The following is a 22,483-nucleotide window of genomic DNA, read 5'->3' as shown; positions in this document are numbered from 1 at the left end:
CATATGTATACCTACGGCTGATTCATGTTGATGTATGGCGGAAACCAACACAGTATTGTAAAGCAGTTATCCTCCGATTAAATTAATGAAAACAAACAAACGAACGTCTCATCTTCTCTCCTGAAGCCTCAGCACCTACTCTGGTGTAAATGTATCAGCCCATCTCCACTTCCCCATTCTGGTTCCAACAGCTCTTGCAACAGTCTCGTAACTAGTGCCCCAGCCAGCTGCCTAGGTTCCCACCAACTGCCTCCATGTTGCCAGAGTGAGATTTCTAAAATGCAGATGCGAACCTCTAGACTCCTACCCAGAGCCCTGCAGGGGATTCCTGGTGTCCTTAAGAAATGGCTGAAATGTCGAGGCCCCTCTTGGTCTGATCTTGGTAGCCTCATCCCTCTTTTTTTCCCTTAAGCACCAGCAGTTTTGGATGATTGGATCCCTGCCCCACCACACTCACTCCCACCTCTGGGCCTTTGCACATGCTGTTCTTCCTCATCTGGGAGCATTTTCTTTCTTATTACTGTTCCTGACTCACCCCTCCATGCCACCTGGCTCTCTGCAACTCATCTACTAGGGTCTCAGGTTCAGCGTCATGTCTTTCAGGAAGCACTGCTTGGCTTCCAAAGTCTGGGTTAGATGTGCCTGCCATGTATTTCCTCAGCACCCTATTGGATCCTCAGCTTCTGGCACATGGTAGTGCATGTGCGAGCACACGTGTGTGTGTGTGTGTTTGTGTGTGTGTGTGTGTGTACTCCACCCCTTCCCCCAGCAGAGGGCAGAGACCATGTCTGTTTTTGTCTGTTTTGGATCAGAGACCTATTTCCTACTCAGAATATATTGGTTGAATGAAAGAGTGTCCTTCTTTGCAAAGAGGCTGTAGAAGGGATTCTTGCTTTGGGCCCTTTCCACCTATGGGACCACCTTTCCATAAAACACACCCTCTCCTACCCTTAAGTGGTATGTTACCGTGTCAACAGAAATTTTCAACATTCAATTCCTGTTTCAAACAGAAACTCACTCTAGGTGATGGTGCAAGGGGCAACAGGAGACTCCTGAGAGATCCAACATGACCAGTACTGGGTTGCGTAATATGATTGCAGAAGGAAGTCTCAGGGGTGAAGTATTTGTTTCCATAGCTTCAAGCTCATTCTAGGTAACCAGGGGAGGGTGATTAGTTTTCTGGAGGGACTGTTTAGACAGCCTACCCCCCTGGATAGTATCTTACTTCCATGGCTCCTGTAGAACTTGGTGCTGTTATGTCACTTGGCAGAAACAAACAAATAGGACATTGATAGCCAACAACACGCACCTTGATCTACACCTTATACAAAAATAAACTAAAAATGGACCATGGAGCTAAGTGTAAAATGTAAAACCATAAAACGTTTAGAGGAAAACATAGGAGAAAAGCTTTGTGATCTAAAATTAGGAGAAGAATTCTTAAACATGGCACCAAATGCACAACCTATGAAAGGAAAGACTAAGCTATTTAGACTTCATTAAAATGGAAAACTTTTGCTCTGTGGGCAACTCAGTGAAAAGATAAAATGATAAGTACCAGTTGGGAGAAAACATTTGCAAACTACTTGACAAAAGGCTTGTTTTCAAAATGAAGAATGCTATACTTAACAGTAAGACAAACAATACAATGAGAAAATGAGGGAAGAACTTGGACACTTTACTAAAGGAGATACTCAGATGACAAATGAACACATCGAAAGTTGTTCACCATTACTAGCTGTTAGGGTATCACAGTGAGATACCACTACACACCTATTAGAATAGCTAAGATAAAAAATACTGATGAAACAAACACTGGCAAGGAAGCAGAGAGTTTAAACTGGGTCTTACATCTGCTCTTGTGAGCATGTGAAATGGTAACAGCCATTCTGGAAATCTGCCTAGGAATTTCCTAAAGCATTAAACATATACTTGCTGTGTGATCCATTAATCACAATCCTGGGCACTTATTTCAGAGAAATGAAAACATGCTTACATAAAAATGATCATGGCACATGCTCACATAAAGTGTCCTAGATGCAAAAGTTCAGAGAAGCTTTATTTATAGTAGCTCCAAACTGGGAAACAACTCAACTGTCCTTCAATATGTGAAGGCCAAGCAGACTGCAGTACATCCATCTCATGGAACACTACCCAGCAAGGAAAAGGAGTGAATTATTGATAAATGCAACAGCTGAGATGTATCATGAGGCTATTATGCTGAGTGAAAAAATGGCAGTCTTGAAAGCTTAAATACTGTATTATTTCATTTATAAAACATTCTCAAATTGACAAAGGGGAGATGGAGAAGAGAGAAGTGCTTGTGGGGGCTTGGGAAGGGGAGGGGGGTTTGATTGTACAATGGCGGCACTATACAGCTGCTTTGAGGTTCTGGGCAGTTCTGTGTCTTGATGTGGCAGTGATTATACAGATTAATACATATACAAGTTTTATAAAAAGAGTGAGTGCATGCAGACACTGGTCAGACTGTTGTGCTGATCAATCAGTAATGCACTGTAGGCATGTAAAATGTCACAGCTGCAGGTGGCTAGATGACTGGCACATGGGACATTTCTGCATTATTTTTCCATCTCCCTGTGGCTCTAAATTATTTCAAAATTAGAAGTTAAAAAGTGGACTGGGAAAAAGGAGGCAAAGGAGCCTCGTACTTATTAAACATCTAACTTGTGCTAGGTGCCCTTTTGAAGGAGGTCATCATTATCTTCATTATCTCCACCATAGTTTGGCCTCGGGTCAAGCAACAGGGAGGGAACACAGCCCCACCCATCAGAACAAAACCTAGTTTCCCCCTCAGTCAGTCTCTCCCAATAGAAAGCTTCCATAAGCCCCTTATCCTTATCCATCAGAGGGCAGACAGAATGAAAACCACAATCATAGAAAACTAGCCAAACTGATCAAATGAGCCTTGTCTAGCTCACTGAAACTATGAGCCATGCTGTGTAGGGCCACCCAAGATGGACAGGTCATGATGGAGATTTCTAGAAAAACGTGGTCCACTGGAGAAGGGAATGGCAAACCACTTCAATATTCTTGCCTTGAGAACCCCATGAACAGTATGAAAAGGCAAAAAGGTATGACATTGAAAGATGAATTCCCGCAACATGCTACTGGAGAAGAGTGGAGAAATAACTCCAGAAATAATGAAGAGATGGAGCCAAAGCAAAAACAACGCCCAGTTGTGGATGTGACTGGTGATGGAAGTAAAGTCTGATGCTGTAGGGAGCAATATGGCATAGGAATGTTGGGTCTGTGAATCAAGGTAAATTGGAAGTGGTCAAACAGGAGATGACAAGATGGTCAACATTTTAGGAATCAGCGAATGAAAATGGACTGGAGTGGGTGAATTTAATTCAGATGACCATAGTATCTATTACTGTGGGCAAGAATCCCTTAGAAGAAATGGAGTAGCCATCGTAGTCAACAAAAGAGTCCAAAATGCAGTGTTTGGATGCAATCTCAAAAACGACAGAATGACCTCTGCTCATTTCCAAGGCAAACCATTCAACATCACAGTTATCCAAGTCTATGCCCCAACCAGTAATGCTGAAGAACCTGAGGTTGAATGGTTCTATGAAGAACTTCTAGAACTAACACCCAAAATAGATGTCCTCTTCATTATAAGGGACTGGAATGCAAAAGTAGGAAGTCAAGAGCTACCTGAAGTAACAGGCAAATTTAGCCTTGGAGTACAAAATGAAGCAGGAAAAACAGAATTTTGCCAAGAGAATGCAGTGGTTATATCTAACATCGTCTTCCAGCAACACAAGAGAAGACTCTACACATGGACATCACCAGATGGTCAATACCGAAATCAGATTGATTATATTCTTTGCAGCCAAAGATGGAGAAGCTCTATACAGTCAGCAAAAACAAGACTGGGAGCTGACTGTGGCTCAGATCATGAACACCTCATTGCCAAATTCAGACTTAAATTGAAGAAAGTAGGGAAAACCACTAGACGATTCAGGTATGACCTCAATCAAATCCCTTATAATTATACAGTGGAAGTGACAAATAGATTCAAGGGGTTAGATCTGATAGATTGCCTGAAGAACTATGGACAGGAAGCTGTAATAAAGAACATCCCCAAGAAAAAGAAATGCAAAAAGGCAAAATGGGTATCTGAGGAGGCCTTACAAATAGCTGAGAAAAGAAGAGAAGTTAAAGGCAAAGGAGAAAAGGAAAGATATACCCATTTGAATGCAGAGTTCCAAAGAATAGCATGGAGAGATAAGAAAGCCTTCCTCAGTGATCAATGCAAAGAAGCAGAGGAAAACAATAGAATGGGAAAGACTAGAGATCTCTTGAAGAAAATTAGAGATACCAGGAGAACATTTCATGCAAAGATGAGCACAATAAAGGACAGAAATGGTATGGACCTAACAGAAGTAGAAGATATTAAGAAGAGGTGGCAAGAATACACAGAAGATAGAAAAAAAATCAATAAAGCCAAAAGCTGGTTCTTTGAGAAGATAAATAAAATTGACAAACCATTAGCCAGACTCATCAAGAAACAATGGGAGAAAAATCAAATCAACAAAATTAGAAGTGAAAATGGAGAGATCACAACAGACAACACAGAAATACAAAGGATCATAAGAGACTACTATCAGCAACTATATGGCAATAAAACGGACAACTTGGAAGAAATGGACAAATTCTTAGAAAAGTACAACTTTCCAAAAGTGAACCAGGAAGAAATGGAAAATCTTAACAGACCCATCACAAGCACAGAAATTGAAACTGGAATCAGAAATCTTCCAGCAAACAAAAGCCCAGGTCCAGATGGCTTCACAGCTGAATTCTAACAAAAATTTAGAGAAGAGCTAACACTTATCCTACTCAAACTCTTCCAGAAAATTGCAGAGGAATGTAAACTTCCAAACTCATTCTATGAGGCCACCATCACCCTAGTACCAAAACCTGACAAAGATGCCACAAAAAGAGAAAACCACAGGACAATATCACTAATGAACATAGATGCAAAAATCCTCAACAAAATTCTAGCAAACAGAATCCAACAACATATTAAAAAAATCATACATCATGACCAAGTGGGCTTTATCTCAGGGATGCAAAGATTCTTCAATATCTGCAAATCAATCAACGTAATACACCACATTAACAAATTGAAAAATAAAGGCCATATGATTATCTCAATAGATGCAGAGAAAGCCTTTGACAAAATTCAACATCCATTTATGACAAAAAAAAAAAAAAACCCTTCAGAAAGCAGGAATAGAGGGAACATACCTCGACATAATAAAAGCTATATATGACAAACCCACAGCAAACATTATCCTCAATGGTGAAAAATTGAAAGCATTTCCCCTAAAGTCAGAAACAAGACAAGGGTGCCCACTCTCACCACTGCTATTCAACATAGTTTTGGAAGTTTTGGCCACAGCAATCAGAGCAGACAAAGAAATAAAAGGAATCCAGATTGGAAAAGAAGAAGTAAAATTCTCACTGTTTGCAGATGACATGATCCTATACATAGAAAACCTTAAAGACTCCAGCAGAAAATTACTAGAGCTAATCAATGAATATGGTAAAGTTGCAGGATATAAAATTAACACACAGAAATCCCTTGCATTCCTATACACTAACAATGAGAAAACAGAGAAATTAAGGAAACATCATTGCAACAGAAAGAGTAAAATACTTACAAATATATCTACCTAAAGAAACAAAAGACCTATATATAGAAAACTATAAAACACTGGTGAAAGAAATCAAAGAGGACATAAATAGATGAAGAAATATACTGTGTTCATGGATTGGAAGAATCAATATAGTGAAAATGAGTATACTACACAAAACAATCTATGGATTCAATGCAATCCCTATCAAGCTACCAATGGTATTTTTCACAGAACTAGAACAAATAATTTCACAATTTGTATGGAAATACAAAAAACCTCGAATAGCCAAAGTAATCTTTTGAAAGAAGAATGGAACTGGAGGAATCAACCTGCGTGACTTTAGGCTCTACTACAAAGCCACAGTCATCAAGACAGTATGGTACTGGCACAAAGACAGAAATATAGATCAATGGAACAAAATAGAAAGCCCAGAGATAAATCCACACACCTATGGAGACCTTATATTCGACAAAGGAGGCAAGAATATACAATGGAGAAAAGACAATCTTTTTAACAAGTGGTGCTGGGAAAACTGGTCAACCACTTGTAAAAGAATGAAACTAGAACACTTTCTAACACCGTACACAAAAATAAATGCAAAATGGATTAAAGATATAAACCTAAGGCCAGAAACTATAAAACTCCTAGAGGAAAACATAGGCAAAACACTCTCTGACATAAATCATGGCAGGATCCTCCCAGAATATTGGAAATAAAAGGAAAAATAAACAAATGGGACCTAATTAAAATTAAAAGCTTCTGCACAACAAAGGAAACTATAAGCAAGGTGAAAAGAGTCTTCAGAATGGGAGAAAATAATAACAAATGAAGCAACTGACAAAGAATTAATCTCAAAAATATACAAGCAACACCTGCAGCTCAATTCCAGAAAAATAAACAATCCAATCAAGAAATGGGCCAAAGAACTAAACAGACATTTCTATAAATAAGACATACAGATGGCTAACAAACACATGAAAAGATGCTCAACATCACTCATTATCAGAGAAATGCAAATCAAAACCACAATGAGGTACCATTTCACGCCAGTCAGAATGGCTGCTATCCAAAAGTCTGCAAGCAATAAATGATGGAGAGAGTGTGGAGAAAAGGGAACCCTCTTTTCTTTAAGGGAATGCGAACTAGTACAGCCACTATGGAGAACAGTATGGAGATTCCTTAAAAAACTGGAAATAGAACTGCCATATGACCCAGCAATCCCACTGCTGGGCATACACACCAAGGAAACCAGAACTGAAAGAGACATCCAACGTTCATCACAGCACTGTTTATAATAGCCAAGACATGGAAGCAACCTACATGTCCATCAGCAGATGAATGGATAAGAAAGCTGTGGTACATATACACAATGGAATATTACTCAGACTTTAAAAAGAATACATTTGAATCAGTTCTGTGAGGTGGATGAAACTGGAGCCTATTATACAGAGTGAAGTGAGCCAGAAAGAAAAACACCAATACAGTATACTAATGCATATATATGGAATTTAGAAAGATGGTAATGATAACCCTGTATGTGAGACAGCAAAAGAGACACAGATGTATAGTCTTTTGGACTCTGTGGGAGAGGGCGAGGGTGGGATGGTTTGGGAGACCAGCACTGAAACATGTATATTATCATATGTGAAATGAATTGCCAGTCCAGGTTTGATGCATGATACAGAGTGCTCGGGGCTGGTGCACTGGGATGACCCAGAGGGATGGGCTGGGGAGGGAGGTGGGAGGGGGGTTCAGGATGGGGAATACATGTACACCTGTGGCAGATTCATGTCAATGTATGGCAATACCAACTAAAAAAAAAAAAAGAATACACAGAAGAACTAGACAAAAAAGATCTTCAGGACCCGGATAATCATGATGGAGTGATCACTCACCTAGGATGAGTGATCACTTCCAGGATGATCAGACTTCCTGGAATTCGAAGTCAAGTGGGCCTTAGAAAACATAATTATGAACAAAGCTAGTGGAGGTGATGGAACTCCAGTTGAGCTATTTCAAATCCTAAAAGATGATGCTGTGAAAGTGTTGCACTCAATATGCCAGCAAATTTGGAAAACTCAGCAATGGCCACAGGGCTGGAAAAGGTCAGTTTTCATTCTATTCTCCAAGAAAGTCAATGCCAAAGAATGCTCAAACTACTGCACAATTGCACTCATCTCACACACTAGTGAAGGAATGCTCAAAATTCTCCAAGCCAGGCTTCAACAGTACATGAACCGTGAACTTCCAGATGTTCAAGCTGGTTTTAGAAAAGGCAGAGGAACCAGAGATCAAATTGCCAACATCTGCTGGATCATCGAAAAAGCAAGAGCATTCCAGAAAAACATCTACTTTTGCTTTATTGACTATGCCAAAGCCTTTGACTGTGTGGATAACAACAAACTGTGGAAAATTCTGAAAGAGATGGGAATACCAGATCACGTGACCTGCCTCCTGAGAAATCTGTATGCAGGTCAGGAAGCAACAGTTAGAACTGCACATGGAACAACAGACTGGTTCCAAATCAGAAAGGAGTACATCAAGGCTATATATTGTCATCATCCTGCTTATTTAACTTATATGCAGAATACATCATGCAAAATGCCAGGCTGGATAAAGCACAAGCTGGAATCAAGATTGCCAGGAGGAATATCAATAGCTTCATATATTCAGATGACACCACCCTATGGCAGAAAGCGAAGAACTAAAGAGCATCTTGATGAAAGTGAAAGAGGAGAGTGAAAAAGCTGACTTAAAACTCAACATTCAGAAAACTAAGATCATAGCATCTGGTCCCATCACTTCATGGCAAATAGATGGGAAAACAGAGGAAACAGTGCCAGATTCTTTTTTTTTTTTTTTTGAGCTCCAAACCCACTGCAGATAATGACTGCAGCCATGAAATTAAAAGACTCTTGCTCCTTGGAAGAAAAGCTATGACCAACCTAGACAGCATATTAAAAAGTAGAGACATTACTTTGTCAACAAATGTCCATCTAGTCAAAGCTATGGTTTTTCCAGTAGGCATGTATGGATGTGAGAGTTGTCAGCTAAAGAAAGCTGAGCACCAAAGAATTGATGCTATTGAACTGTGGTGTTGGAGAAGACTCTTGTGAGTCTCTTGCACTGCAAGGAGATCAACCTTCTGACTCAGCTCCAGTTGAGATGGTGGCAGTTACACTAAGCTCCAAAAGCATTCCCTAGTGATCAGAGACACAAAAGGTGTCTGGTAGAAACAGGGCTGTCAAGGTAACTGAGGTCCTCTCCATGCCTATGGCGGTGCTAAAAACAGACCATTTCATGAATATCAATTAACAATCTCTAAACAAAACAAAAGGGACTCTTGAGAGTCCTTTGGACTGCAAGGAGATCCAACCAGTCCATCCTTAAGGAAATCAGTCCTGAATATTCATTGAAAGGACTGATGCTGAATCTGAGACTCCAATACTTTGCCCACCTGATGCAAAGAACTGACTCATTGGAAAAGACCTTGATGCTGGGAAAGATTGAAGGTGGGGGGAGAAGGGGACAACAGAGGATGAAATGGTTGGATGGCATCACTGACGCGATAGACATGAATTTGAGTAGGCTCCAGTAGTTGGTGATGGACAGGGAAGCCTGGTGGCTGCAGCCCATAGGGTCACAAAGAGTCAGACCCGACTTAGTGACTGAACTGGGGTACCCTTAATTTGTCCATTCATTCAATATATTTATTGGATGCTTTCTGTATACCACATGCTATGCCTGAAAATTAAAGTAAACTGCCTTTCTGATAATTACAGTCTAGCTGAGAAAGATTAAATAAATTGCCCAAGGTCACACAATGGTAATAGATGGAATTGGATTCAAAGCCAAGGCTGCCTCTAGAATTTTTTAAGTACCATGTGGCCATAATATATTTATGCTATTGCTTTTGTCACTTAAAAAAAAAAAAGCTATCTGCAAAGCAGTCATATTGGGAGGTGTTTTTTTACTCTAGAAGGTGTTTTTTTACTCTATTAAAGGATTTACTATGGGGTTTCTTTATTTAAAATACATTGAGTTTATGGGAAATTAATCAATGTGCCATCCTTTTTTAAAATTATGGACTCAAAAAAACACAGAGAAGAAAGGAAATGAAAAAAGGAAACTTTCTCCTCTCAGTAGGTTCACTTGGGTGTCCACTTATTTTCTGGGCTCCCTTGCCCCGGATGGTTATAGGATTGGCCTCTCCATTTCAGCCCCAAGATGGTATTGCAAAGCCCCTGTACCCACTTCTGCCCACTCCCCTGGAGGTAGCAGGGTTTCCAAAGGGGCAATAGGGCTGTGGGGCTGCCTGGGGACTAAGCAAAAAGCACTATGCCTTTGGAGCCATGTGAAGGTCCAAGGCATGCCTGGGGTGGCGTGGGGGCCACCAGTGGAGCCGCTTCCTTAAAATGGATCACACACATGGTGGCCTGGCCATCAGCATCTGTGGGCTCCCTGAGGATCTGTATCTCTCCTCTGAGTTCCTGGACCACGCAAGATCCAAATTAATGCACCATCACAGCCGATGGGGAGCAGCCCTCAAAATGATCAAGACTGCCAACCAGGCAGATGGAAGCCAAGCAGGATTTGTGTCAATTTAGAAGAATGTAAAAAGTGATGCTACTTCCGTTTGAGTCTTGTGGTTTACACTGACTTTATGTGTGTAAATATGTGAGTGAGACAGAGAGAGAGAAAGGAAGAAATGTGCGCTTCATGCATTTAACCCAGCACTTGCTGTTCATATCATCTTGCTGGGACATATCAGTCATGTAAAATGAGGAAACTATTGATTGGATTTAGCACAAGTGCCCTCCTTGTGCTAAATGCTAAAATCCATACCCTCTATTTTGAATCTGTTTTTAAAATATCTGTGTTTGAGAACTTGTAGATGGTGGAGCCAGCATGTGCTTCGGGTCTGGCTGACCCCAAATCCCATCATGAAGCATTAGAGTGAAGTTAATTCTCGGGGCTCTAATCCCACACTGAGAGATGCCTCCCCTTGCTTCTGATGGCAGACTGGAAGGGAAGACAGACTCTTCCTCATCCCTGCTCCATCGCACATGCCTGGGCTCCAGCCTGACTCTGCTCCTTAAGCCCAGGCGCCCTGTACCAGTCCCAGCTAGGCTAAGTACAGTGGCTCCCGTTTGCTTTCCTTCCTTTTTTTTTTTTTTAAGAAAGTCTTTGTTTTTATTTTACTTATTTATTTACCCTGGAGGCGGGCATGGCAATGCCCATGCCCTGAGAAATCCCTTGTACAGAGGCTGCACTGGGTCTCCAATGCTGCACACAGGCTTTTCTCCAGCTGCAGCAAGAGGCAGCTACTCTCTAGCTGTGGTGTGCATGCTTCTCTTTGGGATGGAGCCTTGAACCCCCCTTTCCCTGATAATTAAGTGTGTTGAGATGTTTGAGTGCTGATGTCAACCTGACACTCAGGGTGGGGTGAAACCAAGGTGGTAAACTCATTAACACCATTAGGATTTGTAACAAAATAACTCAAACAGTTCCAGTCATCAGGGGAGACAGAAAGGGTCTCCCGGGCCACCTGGGAGCATCCGCACGTTGTTTCCTTCATCCTGAAGTTTCTCTTTCCGTTTTCCTTTCCCAAGATGGTGATAGCTTTGTGGTATTTCCTGATTATAATGCAATAAACATTCTTATTTTTAAAAGTGTAGAAAGGCACAAAGATGAGGTAAAAATCAACCATAATTTCACTATTGGAAGAGGAAATGGCAACCCACTCCAGTATTCTTGCCTGGAAAATTCCATGCACAGAGGAGCCTGGTGAGCTACAGTCCATAGTGTTGCAAAGTATTGGACATGCCTGAGCATACAGGCAATCTCACTATATCTTTCCTGATATTATCCCTATATCCTTCCTTTTTCTAGACCTCCGTAGCAGAAGGCGTTTTTTTCTGATAGTATTGGGACTGTGCTTAGTGAGTTAAGGAAAAGAGAGTTGAAATAAGAAATGATAACAATAACAGGAAGAACAACATGGTGGAGGAGTTGGTGGATGTGGAGTACATCCCTTTCCATGGATATATCAGGAATACACCTTCAGACACAGAAGTGCATGCAGAACACCAGCTGAGAGCAGACCAGAGTACCTGACCAGCGGAAAAGAATATACAGACCCAGGCAGAACTCGGTAGGAGAAAGGAACTAGGGGGGAAAATAGGAGTGTTAGTAAGACTGGATCTGCCCTTGGCAGGTGGGCGAACTGAAGCAGGGGCCCAGTCCCCACGTCGGGGCTATTGTCTGAGTCAGAGGAGAACCATTTAAGGCTGAGAGTGAAACAGCTGATCTGTGGCAGCCTAAATGGAATGAGAATCAGACAGTCCTTGCTGCAGCCATACATACCCTGGACAGAGATGCAAGTCCCGTGGAAGGCACAGCGGCTGGGAGCTGGAGTTTAGGGATTGTGGAGCAAGCCCAGGGCGAGGACTGCTGTTGACTGTGGCGAGATGGAGTGAGGTGGTGTGAGGGAGGAGACTGTGATGGGAAATGCCTGTGGTGGAAAGTGGGGCAGCCATGGAAGCAAGGCAATACTGATGAGTCATGCATAGGGGGTGGAGCCATCACCATAGCCTCTCTCCCCCTACATGCCAGCACTGGCAGCTGAACAATAGAGAGGCTGGCCCATCAAATGTCTGATGCACTTAATTACAGAGCAGGACCCCACCCAGGGTGCCCCTTTAAGTGCCTGATTCACTGAATTACAGAGTAGAACCCCAGCCATGGAGGCCCCTCTGTGTGCCTGACCCACCGAGCAACAGAGAAGGACCCTAGGCAAGGGAGCCCTCTAAGTGCCTGAATGGGTGGAGCTACAGAGAAAGACTGGCCAAAATGGCTTTCTGATTGCCAGCTACAAGAGGGTTGAAAAAAGACTCTGATAGGGCCATAACTCCTGCAGCGGAAGTAGTCCCTGGACACTTGGCACCCCCGGGGTCCCTGCAACCCAAGCAGCTGTGCCACCTTCATGCTCAACTCTCAATGTGGCAGAGCTGCCACAGGCAAAAAAGTCTTGCATCTATGTGTGCAGGGTTGCTTTGGCAGTGTCCAACTCTTTGTGATCCTGTAGACTGTGGCCAGAAATGGTATGGACCTAACAGAAGCAGAAAACATTAAGAAGAGGTGGCAAGAATGCACAGAAGAACTATACAAAAAGGATCTTCATGACCCAGATAATCACAATGGTGTAATCACTCACCTAGAGCCAGACATCCTGGAATGTGAAGTCAAGTGGGCCTTAGAAAGCATCACTATGAACAAAGCTATTGGAAGTGATGGAATTCCAGTTGAGCTGTTTCAAATCCTGAAAGATGATGCTGTGAAAGTGTTGCACTCAATGTGCCAGCAAGTTTGGAAAACTCAGCGGTGGCCACAGGACTGAAAAAGGTCAGTTTTCATTCCAGTCCCAAAGAAAGGCAATGCCAAAGAATGCTCAAACTACCGCACAATTGCACTCATTTCACATGCTAGTAAAGTAATGCTCAAAATTCTCCAAGCCAGGCTTCAACAGGATGTGAACCACAAAATTCCAGATGTTCAAGCTGGTTTTAGAAAAGGCAGAGGAACCAGAGATCAAATTGCCCACATCTGCTGGATCATCAAAAAAGCAAGAGAGTTCCAGAAAAACATCTACTTCTGGTTTATTGACTACTCCAAATCCTTGACTGTGTAGATCACAGCAAACTGTGGAAAATTCTTCAAGTGATGGGAATACCAGACCACCTGGCCTTCCTCTTGAGAAATCTTTATGCAGGTCAGGAAGCAGCAGTTAGAATTGGACATGGAACAATAGACTGGTTCCAAATCACTCGCATTTCTATATACTAACAATGAAAAATCAGAAAGAGAAATTAAACAATCAATCCCATTCACCATTGCAACAATAAGAATTAAATATCTAGGAATAAACTTACCTAAGGTAAGAGTGAAAGTGGAGAGTGAAAAAGTTGGCCTAAAGCTCAACATTCAGAGAACGAAGATCATGGCATCTGGTCCCATCATTTCATGGGAAATAGATGGGGAAACAGTGGAAACAGTGTCAGACTATTTTTGGGGGCTCAAAAATCACTGCAGATGGTGATTGCAGCCATGAAATCAAAAGACACTTACTCCTTGGAAGAAAAGTTATGACCAACCTAGATAGCATATTCAAAAGCAGAGACATTACTTTGCTGACTAAGGTCCATCTAGTCAAGGCTATGGTTTTTCCAGTAGTCATGTATGGATGTGAGAGTTGGACTGTGAAGAAGGCTGAGCACCGAAGAATTGATGCTTTTGAACTGTGGTGTTGGAGAAGACTCTTGAGAGTCCCTTGGACTGCAAGGAGATCCAACCAGTCCATTTTGAAGGAGATCAACACTGGGATTTCTTTGAAAGGACTGCTGCTAAAGCTGAAACTCCAGTACTTTGGCCACCTCATGCGAAGAGTTGACTCATTGGAAAAGACTTTGATGCTGGGAGGGATTGGAGGCAGGAGGAGAAGGGGACGAACGAGGATGAGATGGCTGGATGGCATCACTGACTTGATGGACGTGAGTCTGAGTGGACTCCGGGAGCTGGTGATGGACAGGGAGGCCTGGCGTGCTGCGATTCATGGGGTTGCAAAGAGTCAGACACGACTGAGCAACTGAACTAAACTGAACTGAAGGAGACAAAAGAACTGTACACGAAAGATTGTAAGACACTGATAAAAGAAATCAAAGATGACATAAACAGATGGAGAGATATTCCATGTTCCTGGGTAGGAAGAATAAATATTGTGAAAATAACTATAATACCAAATGCAACCTACAGATTCAGTGTGATCCCTATCAAATTACCAATAGCATTTTTCACAGAACTAGAACAAAAAATTTCACAATTCATATGGAAACACAAAAGACCCCAAATCTTGAGAAAGAAGAATGGAGCTGGAGGAATTAACCTTCCTGTCTTCAGATTATACTACAAAGCTACAGTCCTCAAGACAATATGGCAATGGCACAAAAACAGAAATATAGATCAATGGAACAAGACAGAAAGCCCAGGAATAAACCCATGCACCTATGGGTACCTTATTTTTGGCAAAGGAGGCAAGAATATACCATGGGGCAAAGACAGCCTCTTTAGTAAATGTTTCTTGGGAAACTAGACAGCAACATATAAAAGAATGAAATTAGAACTCTTCCTAACACCATACACAAAGACAAACTCAAAATGGTAAAGACCTAAATGTAAGACCAGAAACTATAAAACTCAGAGGAGAACCTAGGCAGAACACTCAGTGACATAAATCAAAGCAAGATCCTCTATGACCCACCTCCTAGAGTAACAGAAATAAAAACAAAAGTAAGCAAGTAGGACCTGATTAAACTTAGAAGCTTTTGGATAGCAAAAGAAACTGTAAGCAAGCTGAAAAGATAGCCCTCAGAATGGGAGAAAATAATAGCAAATGAAAAAGCTGACAAAGGATTAAGTTCATACAACTCGATGCCAGAAAAACAAACAACCCAATCAGAAAGTGGGAAAAAGACCTAAACAGACCTTGCTCCAAAGAAGACATACAGATGGCTAACAAACACATGAATAGATGTTCAACATCGCTCATTATTAGAGAAATGGAAATCAAAACCACAATGAGATATCACCGCACACCAGTCAGAATGGCCATCATCAGAAAGTCTACAAACAATAAATGCTGGAGAGGGTGTGGAGAAAAGGGAACACTCTTGCACTGTTGGTGGGAATGTAAATTGATACAGCCACTCTGGAAGATGGTATGGAGATTCCTTAAAAAACTAGGAATAAAACCACCATATGACCCAGCAATCCCACTCCTAGGCATATACTCTGAGGAAACAAAAATTGAAAAAGACACATGTATCCCATTGTTTGTTGCAGCACTATTTACAGTAGCTAGAACATGGAAGCAACCTAGATGTCCATGGACAGATGAATGGATAAAGAAGCTGTCATACATATACACAATGGAATATTACTCAGCCATAAAAAGGAACCCATTTGAGTCAGTTCTGATGAGGTGGATGAACCTAGAACCTATTACACAGAGTGTAGTGAGTCAGAAAGAGATAAATATCATATTCTAATGCACATATACAGAATCTAGAAAAATGGTACTGAAGAATTTATTCACAGGGCAGCAATGGAGAAACAGACATAGAGAATAGACTTAGGACATGGGGAGAGGGGAGAAGAGGGTGAGATGTATGGAAAGAGAAACATGGAAACTTACATTGCCATGTGCCAATGGGAATTTGCTGTATGGCTCAGGAAACTCAAGCAAGGGCTCTGTATCAACCTAGAGGTGTGAGATGGGAGGGAGATGGGAGGGAGGTTCAAAAGGGAGGGGATATATGTATACCTATGGCTGATTCATGCTGAAGTTTGACAGAAAACAACACAATTCTATAAAGCAGTTATCCTTCAATAAAAAAATTTAAAAAATAACAATAACAAATGATGTATATCCTTTAACTTTTCTATTTCACTTAAAATATATCAATGTTTTAGTATAGCTTTTTACGTTACTGTTACTCTGCTAAAGGGAATTCACCTTTGTCTTTCATTAGACACAAAAATATTTTATTTCCTAATTCTTGTTTTGGCTTCTTTGAAGAAGAAAGAAAATTTTAAAATATTTGGAAGCATTCTGAGAGCAGACTCTTGAACCTTGACCGTTATCCCCCTCCCCATTATAGCTACCTCACTACAGTAACACTTGTGTTCTTCAAAGCTCTCAACTTAATTTTTAAAATGCATTTCTCTGTGTTCACTCATTTTTCCGACTTATGTAACATTTAACTATTAATAGACTAACAAGTAAATTGGAATAAAAAGGCTAGAGAACTATAAAACTGAATCCTGCTGAATGCATGAGCTGTCTGGTAGGAACACAAGTGGGTGGGTACAAAGGCACACAGCCTTCCATCCAGAACCTTCAGTGGGCCTGAGCATCAGTCCTGGAGATTTTCCAGGTAGAAGGGGTGTATTGACTCAACTGATGAGTCAGCTAGATGGTTGGATATCAATTAGGAGAGTTGACACTGTAAGGAAATACACACAAACACACAATACACATTAATATAATATGTTTAGAAAATTTGAAATAATACTGTCCATATGGCCCATTTTTTTTTTGTTCACCATGTTGTTTATTTAGATGGTAATAAATATAGTCTGACATTATCACTTTGGGTGATTGCATAGTACTCCATTGTATGAATATGCATCTTTACCCAATCCCTTACTAAGACCTTTTAGACTTTGTTTTCTTTTTCCTTTTTCTTTTGCACTAGTTTGTATTTTTATATGCTGGTTTGATTATTCCCTCAGGATAAATTTCTAGGAGTGAAAGTGCTGTATCAAAGTATATCCATATTATAAAGATTTTGATACACTTTGCTACCAACACTCCAGAAAATGTATACCAATGTACACACCTCCAGTAATATCACCCCAGGTTTTCCTATTGGCCCCATTGCTGCTCCGCTCTTCACTCAGCCTCTCAGTGAGCAATGAGGACTCTCAGGAGGAAAGGTTTGACCAATGTGAGATGAGGCTTTCCCAAAGAGATGCCCAGTGGGCTGAACAGTGGTATCAAAGTGGTGAATCCATCAGAGACAGAAAATGCTCAAGGAGGGGAGGAAGTGGTGTGTGGGACTACCGCTTCCTTTCATGGAATCTCAGGACAGGATCATGTAGCAGAGAGCGCCAAGGACGAGACCCCCCCAAGGATCTGGTTCCGATGGATACCTCTGTCACTTACAGGTTGTTAGACCTTTAGGCAAGTCATTTAACCTCTCCGAGCCTCAGTTTCATCATCTATACGATAGAATTATCCTCGATTAGAGCATTTATCTCAGTCTGCCTTGCCTTACATACGGCTGGACAGGTTGCAGTCTCACTCTTACCAGGGAATTGCTGCCTTAGTGCAAGGAAGGAGATGATCTTGGACTTCTGTGCTTACAACCTGGGTTTTGTTTAGCTTCCAAGAACAAGTCCTTGCTTGCTACCATGGTGAGGGTCTTTGCCTTGAATTTGATAACCACATTGCCCATATTCTTGATTCCTGTGAAGCTGGGTCCAGAAACAGCTGGAGACTGAAGTGAGAGTGAGAGGAACAGGAAGAGGGATACAAAGGCTTAGGACAATTTCATCCTGTGTGTCGATAATTACCATTAGGTTTATTTCAACACAACCTGCCTAATCTTGAACCTCAGACTGCAAGATCGCCCTTCCTGAACCTGCCTTCTCTTGGACTTCCCATTTGGTCTCATGTCTCTGTCCTGCCTAGTGCACCTCATTGGACAATCCCATTTCCTTCAACTAAAGCAGTTCCTTTAAAATAACAACTCCCACTGACAGGTTGTGAGCACATATTAGATGTCAGGTACTGTGCTAACTATTGTAAGTGTATTATCCCTACTGATAGTCCCAGAAGGTAGGCATTCCCATTTTACAGATGAAAAAACCATCTCAGCAAATTTAGCAGCTTTACTACAATCACACAGCTAGACTGCAAATGAGCTGAGATCTAAACCCTCTTATATGGTAACCAAGCCTGTGTTGTTAGTCATTGCCAACAACCAGGAGAGGCGGGGAGGACAGTGTTCAACTCTCTTCCCATTTTATAGGGGAGCAAGTTGAGTCTTAGAGCATGTCAGAATCACACAGCTGGTCTGTAGCAGAGCCAAGCCTAAAGCCAGATCCCCGTAAAGGCAACCTGGATGGAGCTGTTACTCAGAGAGGTCACTGAAATATTGAGGGATGGTCTTCTGGTTCCTAAAGTGGGGAAAAACAGGAGATACTTTGAAATCTTGCGGAGGGATTTAAAATATTCACTTAAAGGCTTTTTGGCAGAACCTAAGAAGCATCTGTGGAGACAAGGATGAGTCATCCCTGTCCCTGTCTACGGGAACCTTGAAATGCAAATACAGCGTGACAGAGTTGCAGGTGGAGTTGGCAAGGAGCACTTCCTGTTATATCAGGGAAGACTTCCTAGAGAGATGCATTTTCATTAGTCCTTGAAGGGTTGATATAATTGGAACAGAGGCGGTGGTGCCTGCATACCTGGTGAGCATATAGTCCTGACTTCAGACTGACACACACCAGATGGCTCTTGTGAGCCAAGCAAACAGTGGGGCAAACTTTATATGCTTTATAATGTTATTTTTAAAGTTATCCTTACTAATGGGAAGGGTGTGTTTGCTTGTTATGCTGCTGGATGAAATAAAGAGAAGAACGATCTATGTTGCAGACCTATGCTCATTACCCTGAGCTTAAGTTTCACCGTCTCCTCACTTTAGGAGCCATCTACATAGCTTTTTAGGCAGGGGTCTCTTCAGCAGTCTTCCTATGAGTTCCTGTCGAGAATATATCATCACCTGTGTTAAGTGTTCATTAGTGCTTTCCCATCCATTACGTCATTTAATCCTTACACTGTCCTCAAGAAGAAGATGGGCAGAAAGTATTTCCATTTCACAGAAGAGGAAATTGAGGACTCGACACAGGGGTGACAAGTAGGCTTCAATTCACATTGACTTCCTGGACTGCTGTATTGAGGGTTCTGAGGGGAGATCTAGGGGTTCACTGAAAACAAATGCTAATTACTAATTAGGAATTAGTAATAGCTTACGGTGAATGGTGTCGGATTCCTGATCTCTGAAGAAGAAGATTTAACTTCAGGACTAGGGACCAGGCTTGATCACTCAAGAGCTTTTGTATAGCAGAGTTTTATTAAAGTATAAAAAGGGACAGAGAAAGCTTCTGACGGAGAGTGCCCCCCTAGGGTTAGCAAGGGAGTTATATACTCTTTTAATTAGTTATTACAATAAATCAAAAGAATGTCTCAAGGTTGTAAAGATCTTACTAGACCCATTCCCATAATTGACATTTTAAGATAACAGGATTAGCCAGAAGGTTTCAGGAAGGAGAAACTGTCCTTAAGCAGGACACATTGTTGTTATATAATCCTTAGTACAGAGTTTAAACTGAGTTTGTTGTGTAATCCTTAGTTCTAGGCTTAAAGGAAAAAACGTTTTATGAGTCTAAGACTAAGGAATGTAGAGAAAAAAATAAAGGTGTTTGTCCTTTGCTCCTCCTTGAGAATTCCAGACCCCTATCTCCTCCTTGAGAGCCCCAGACCCCTTTCTCCTCTTCTGGGACCCTGGACTTCTTATCAACTTGCCTAGGAATTGACTCTCTCATAAGCAATGTCTGCCCTGGACACAGATAAGGAGGCAGGCACCTATGCTGGTGAGTAAAAGGTCTTAGATTTCCTAATTCCCAACGGGGGGTTTTTCCCACCACATGTTCCTCATAGAGGGCTTGTGGGAGGAGATTCAGGTATACAGATACAAGTAGGAAATGGTACGGAGTAAATAAATGCTCAATGTGGTAGACTAAAAATGGTCTTCCAAAAGATATCCAGGTCCTGATCCCTGGAATCGTGTTACCTTATATGGCAAAAAAAAAAATAAAAATAAAAAGAAAGAAAAGAAAAAGTGTGTGCTGGGGGTCCTTTGTGGATATGATTAAGGATCTTGAGGTAGGGAAAGTATTCTGGATTATCCAAGTGGGCCCTAAATGCAATCATGTGTATATTCATAAGAGGGGGTCAGAAAGAGATTTCACAGAAGAGAAGGCGTAGATAAGGCAAAGGGAATTTTAGATGTTTCCACAAGCCAGGGATTGCTGATGAGAAGCTGGAAGTGACAAAGAATGGATTCTTCCTTAGGGCCTTTAGAGGATGTCCAGCCCTGCCAATACTTTGATTTTGGCCCAGCGGTGCTGACCTCAGATTTCTGGCCTCCAGAACTGTGAGAGCACATATTTCTGTTTTTTAAAGCCACCAATTTTGTGGCATATTGTTACAGCAGCCACAGAAAATGGATATACTCAGTTATATATTTTTATTGAGGTATAGTTGATATGTAATACTATATGTTTCAGGTATGCAACAGTGAGTCACCATTTTTAAAGGTTATACTCTCTTTATAATTGCAATGAAACATTGGCTATATTCCCTGTGATGTGTAATATACCCTTGCAACTTACAAACATAGGAGTTTGTACCTCTTAATTCCCTACCCCTCTCCTGCTCCCCGCTGGTGACCACTGGTTTGTACTTTATATCTGTAGGTCTGTTTCTTTTTTGTTATATTCACTAGTTTCAGTTTTTAGATTCCACATGTAAGTGATATCATACCGTATTTGTCTTTGACTTATTTCACTAAGCATAATATCCCCCAGGTCTATCTATGATGTTGCAAATAGTAAAATTTCATTCTTTTTCTTACAGCTAAGTAATATTCCATTGCATATGTGTGTGCCCCACATTTTCTTTATCTACTAATCCACTCATGAGCACTTAGGTTCCTCCATATTTTGCCTTTTGTAAATAATGCTGCTATGAACTTTGTATACTCAAAGCAGTATATTTTCCCTCTCGTTGCAATTTTTCTGAGCTCTGGAAAATAAAGTGCACATGTATTGTGCAGCAAATAATATATATTTCCATATAAATCTCATTATCAATAGAAGAGACCTCCACTATGAGTGGATACCTTTAAAGCAGAATCTAATGTCTATAAAGATCATGCTTAGATGTTTACTGTATAAGGATGTTTACTCTACATGGATACTAATTAAAAATTAATCAGTCTGCTCCATTTTCTACTGGAACAATTATTTGTCTGACGTTTTCTGCAGTTTATCTTCAATAGCCATGGTTGGGATAATAGCTTTGTAAACAAGTGTGAGCCTTTCATTCTAAGGAAAAGGTTTGCCTCTGTATTTTAAGGGTGTTCTTTGATTGTTTTGAAGGTGTTAGGGATTTTCCTCCTTCAGGAAGAGGCTGGTAAAGAAGCAAAAATTCGGCCTGCCATGAAATTAGCACACAGAGGCAGGCTGAATATCCAAGGTCAGCAAACTGGAGGCAATAAATCATGTTATCTCAGCACATAGCCCATGGAGCCTAAATTGGAAAAAAAAATCCATTATGAGAAATGAAATTCTTAATAATGAAATCCTATTCATGAATGGATGTATGTTGGGGAGGTTATGAAACGTGACTTGGAAGAGGTTTGGAATGTTAATATCTGAGAATTCAGAAGATGACTGTCATAGATAATTACAGTGCAAATAATAAATTGTGAGTCACTGCGCCACTTTTTTTTTTTTTTTAATATTCTACTCATGTCACACTCAGGAGAAAACACCTGCTACAGGAAGATGCAGAAGACATGGAGCTATCAGGAAAATCACCGTCCAAAGAGCCTCAGGAAAGAGTTCCCCCAGGCTGGACATCCTGGATGGGTTCTGGGTGCTTCACTGGGCTGACGTTAATCCCATCCCACCTCCATCCCCTTTCAGAGGAGCCTGAGGCACTGAGTTATTGTGCAGTAAAAATCTTGCTCCTTGTCCTCTGCCCTTTCTTAGTGACCACACTGCTTCCTGGGACACTCACCACTGCCTTGTCAAAGCCCAGCATGGGCCTCATCTTCAGCCTCCCTTAGGCACGTGCTGAATCAAGTTAATCTATAACTGGTATTTATTGAATGGAATTAGGAAACAGGTTGCTTTACCCTTGGCTGGGTAAGAAAAAAGTGTTTAGAGTGTGTTGATCTGGTTTCTTAGGCCCTACCTGAGTTACCCCAGGGAAACCAGTTTCAAGTTACCTTGGGACCAGAACAGACTGGACTGAGCAGGATTTCAGCAGCCCTTTAGTTAAGCCAAATCCTCTCTGGCCCAAAATAACCTCAAATCACTGTTGTCTTTATTTACAGAAAGCCTGGAGGAGT

General features: G+C 41.3%; 1 protein-coding gene across 1 annotated transcript in view; it reads right to left on the bottom strand.

Moving 5' to 3' along the window:
* LOC102185985 overlaps nt 1–22,483 on the bottom strand; it is a 65,457-nt gene that overhangs the window by 38,846 nt on the left and 4,128 nt on the right. Inside the window, exon 4 of the mRNA XM_018042674.1 lies at nt 17,650–17,782. Coding sequence (XP_017898163.1) covers nt 17,650–17,782 — 133 coding nt within the window. The remainder of the gene's footprint in view (nt 1–17,649; nt 17,783–22,483) is intronic.

Source organism: Capra hircus, chromosome 29 (assembly GCF_001704415.2).
Source record: "Capra hircus breed San Clemente chromosome 29, ASM170441v1, whole genome shotgun sequence".
In the NCBI taxonomy this organism is placed as follows: Eukaryota; Metazoa; Chordata; class Mammalia; order Artiodactyla; family Bovidae; genus Capra; species Capra hircus.
This window is presented reverse-complemented; position numbering and strand designations above follow the sequence as displayed.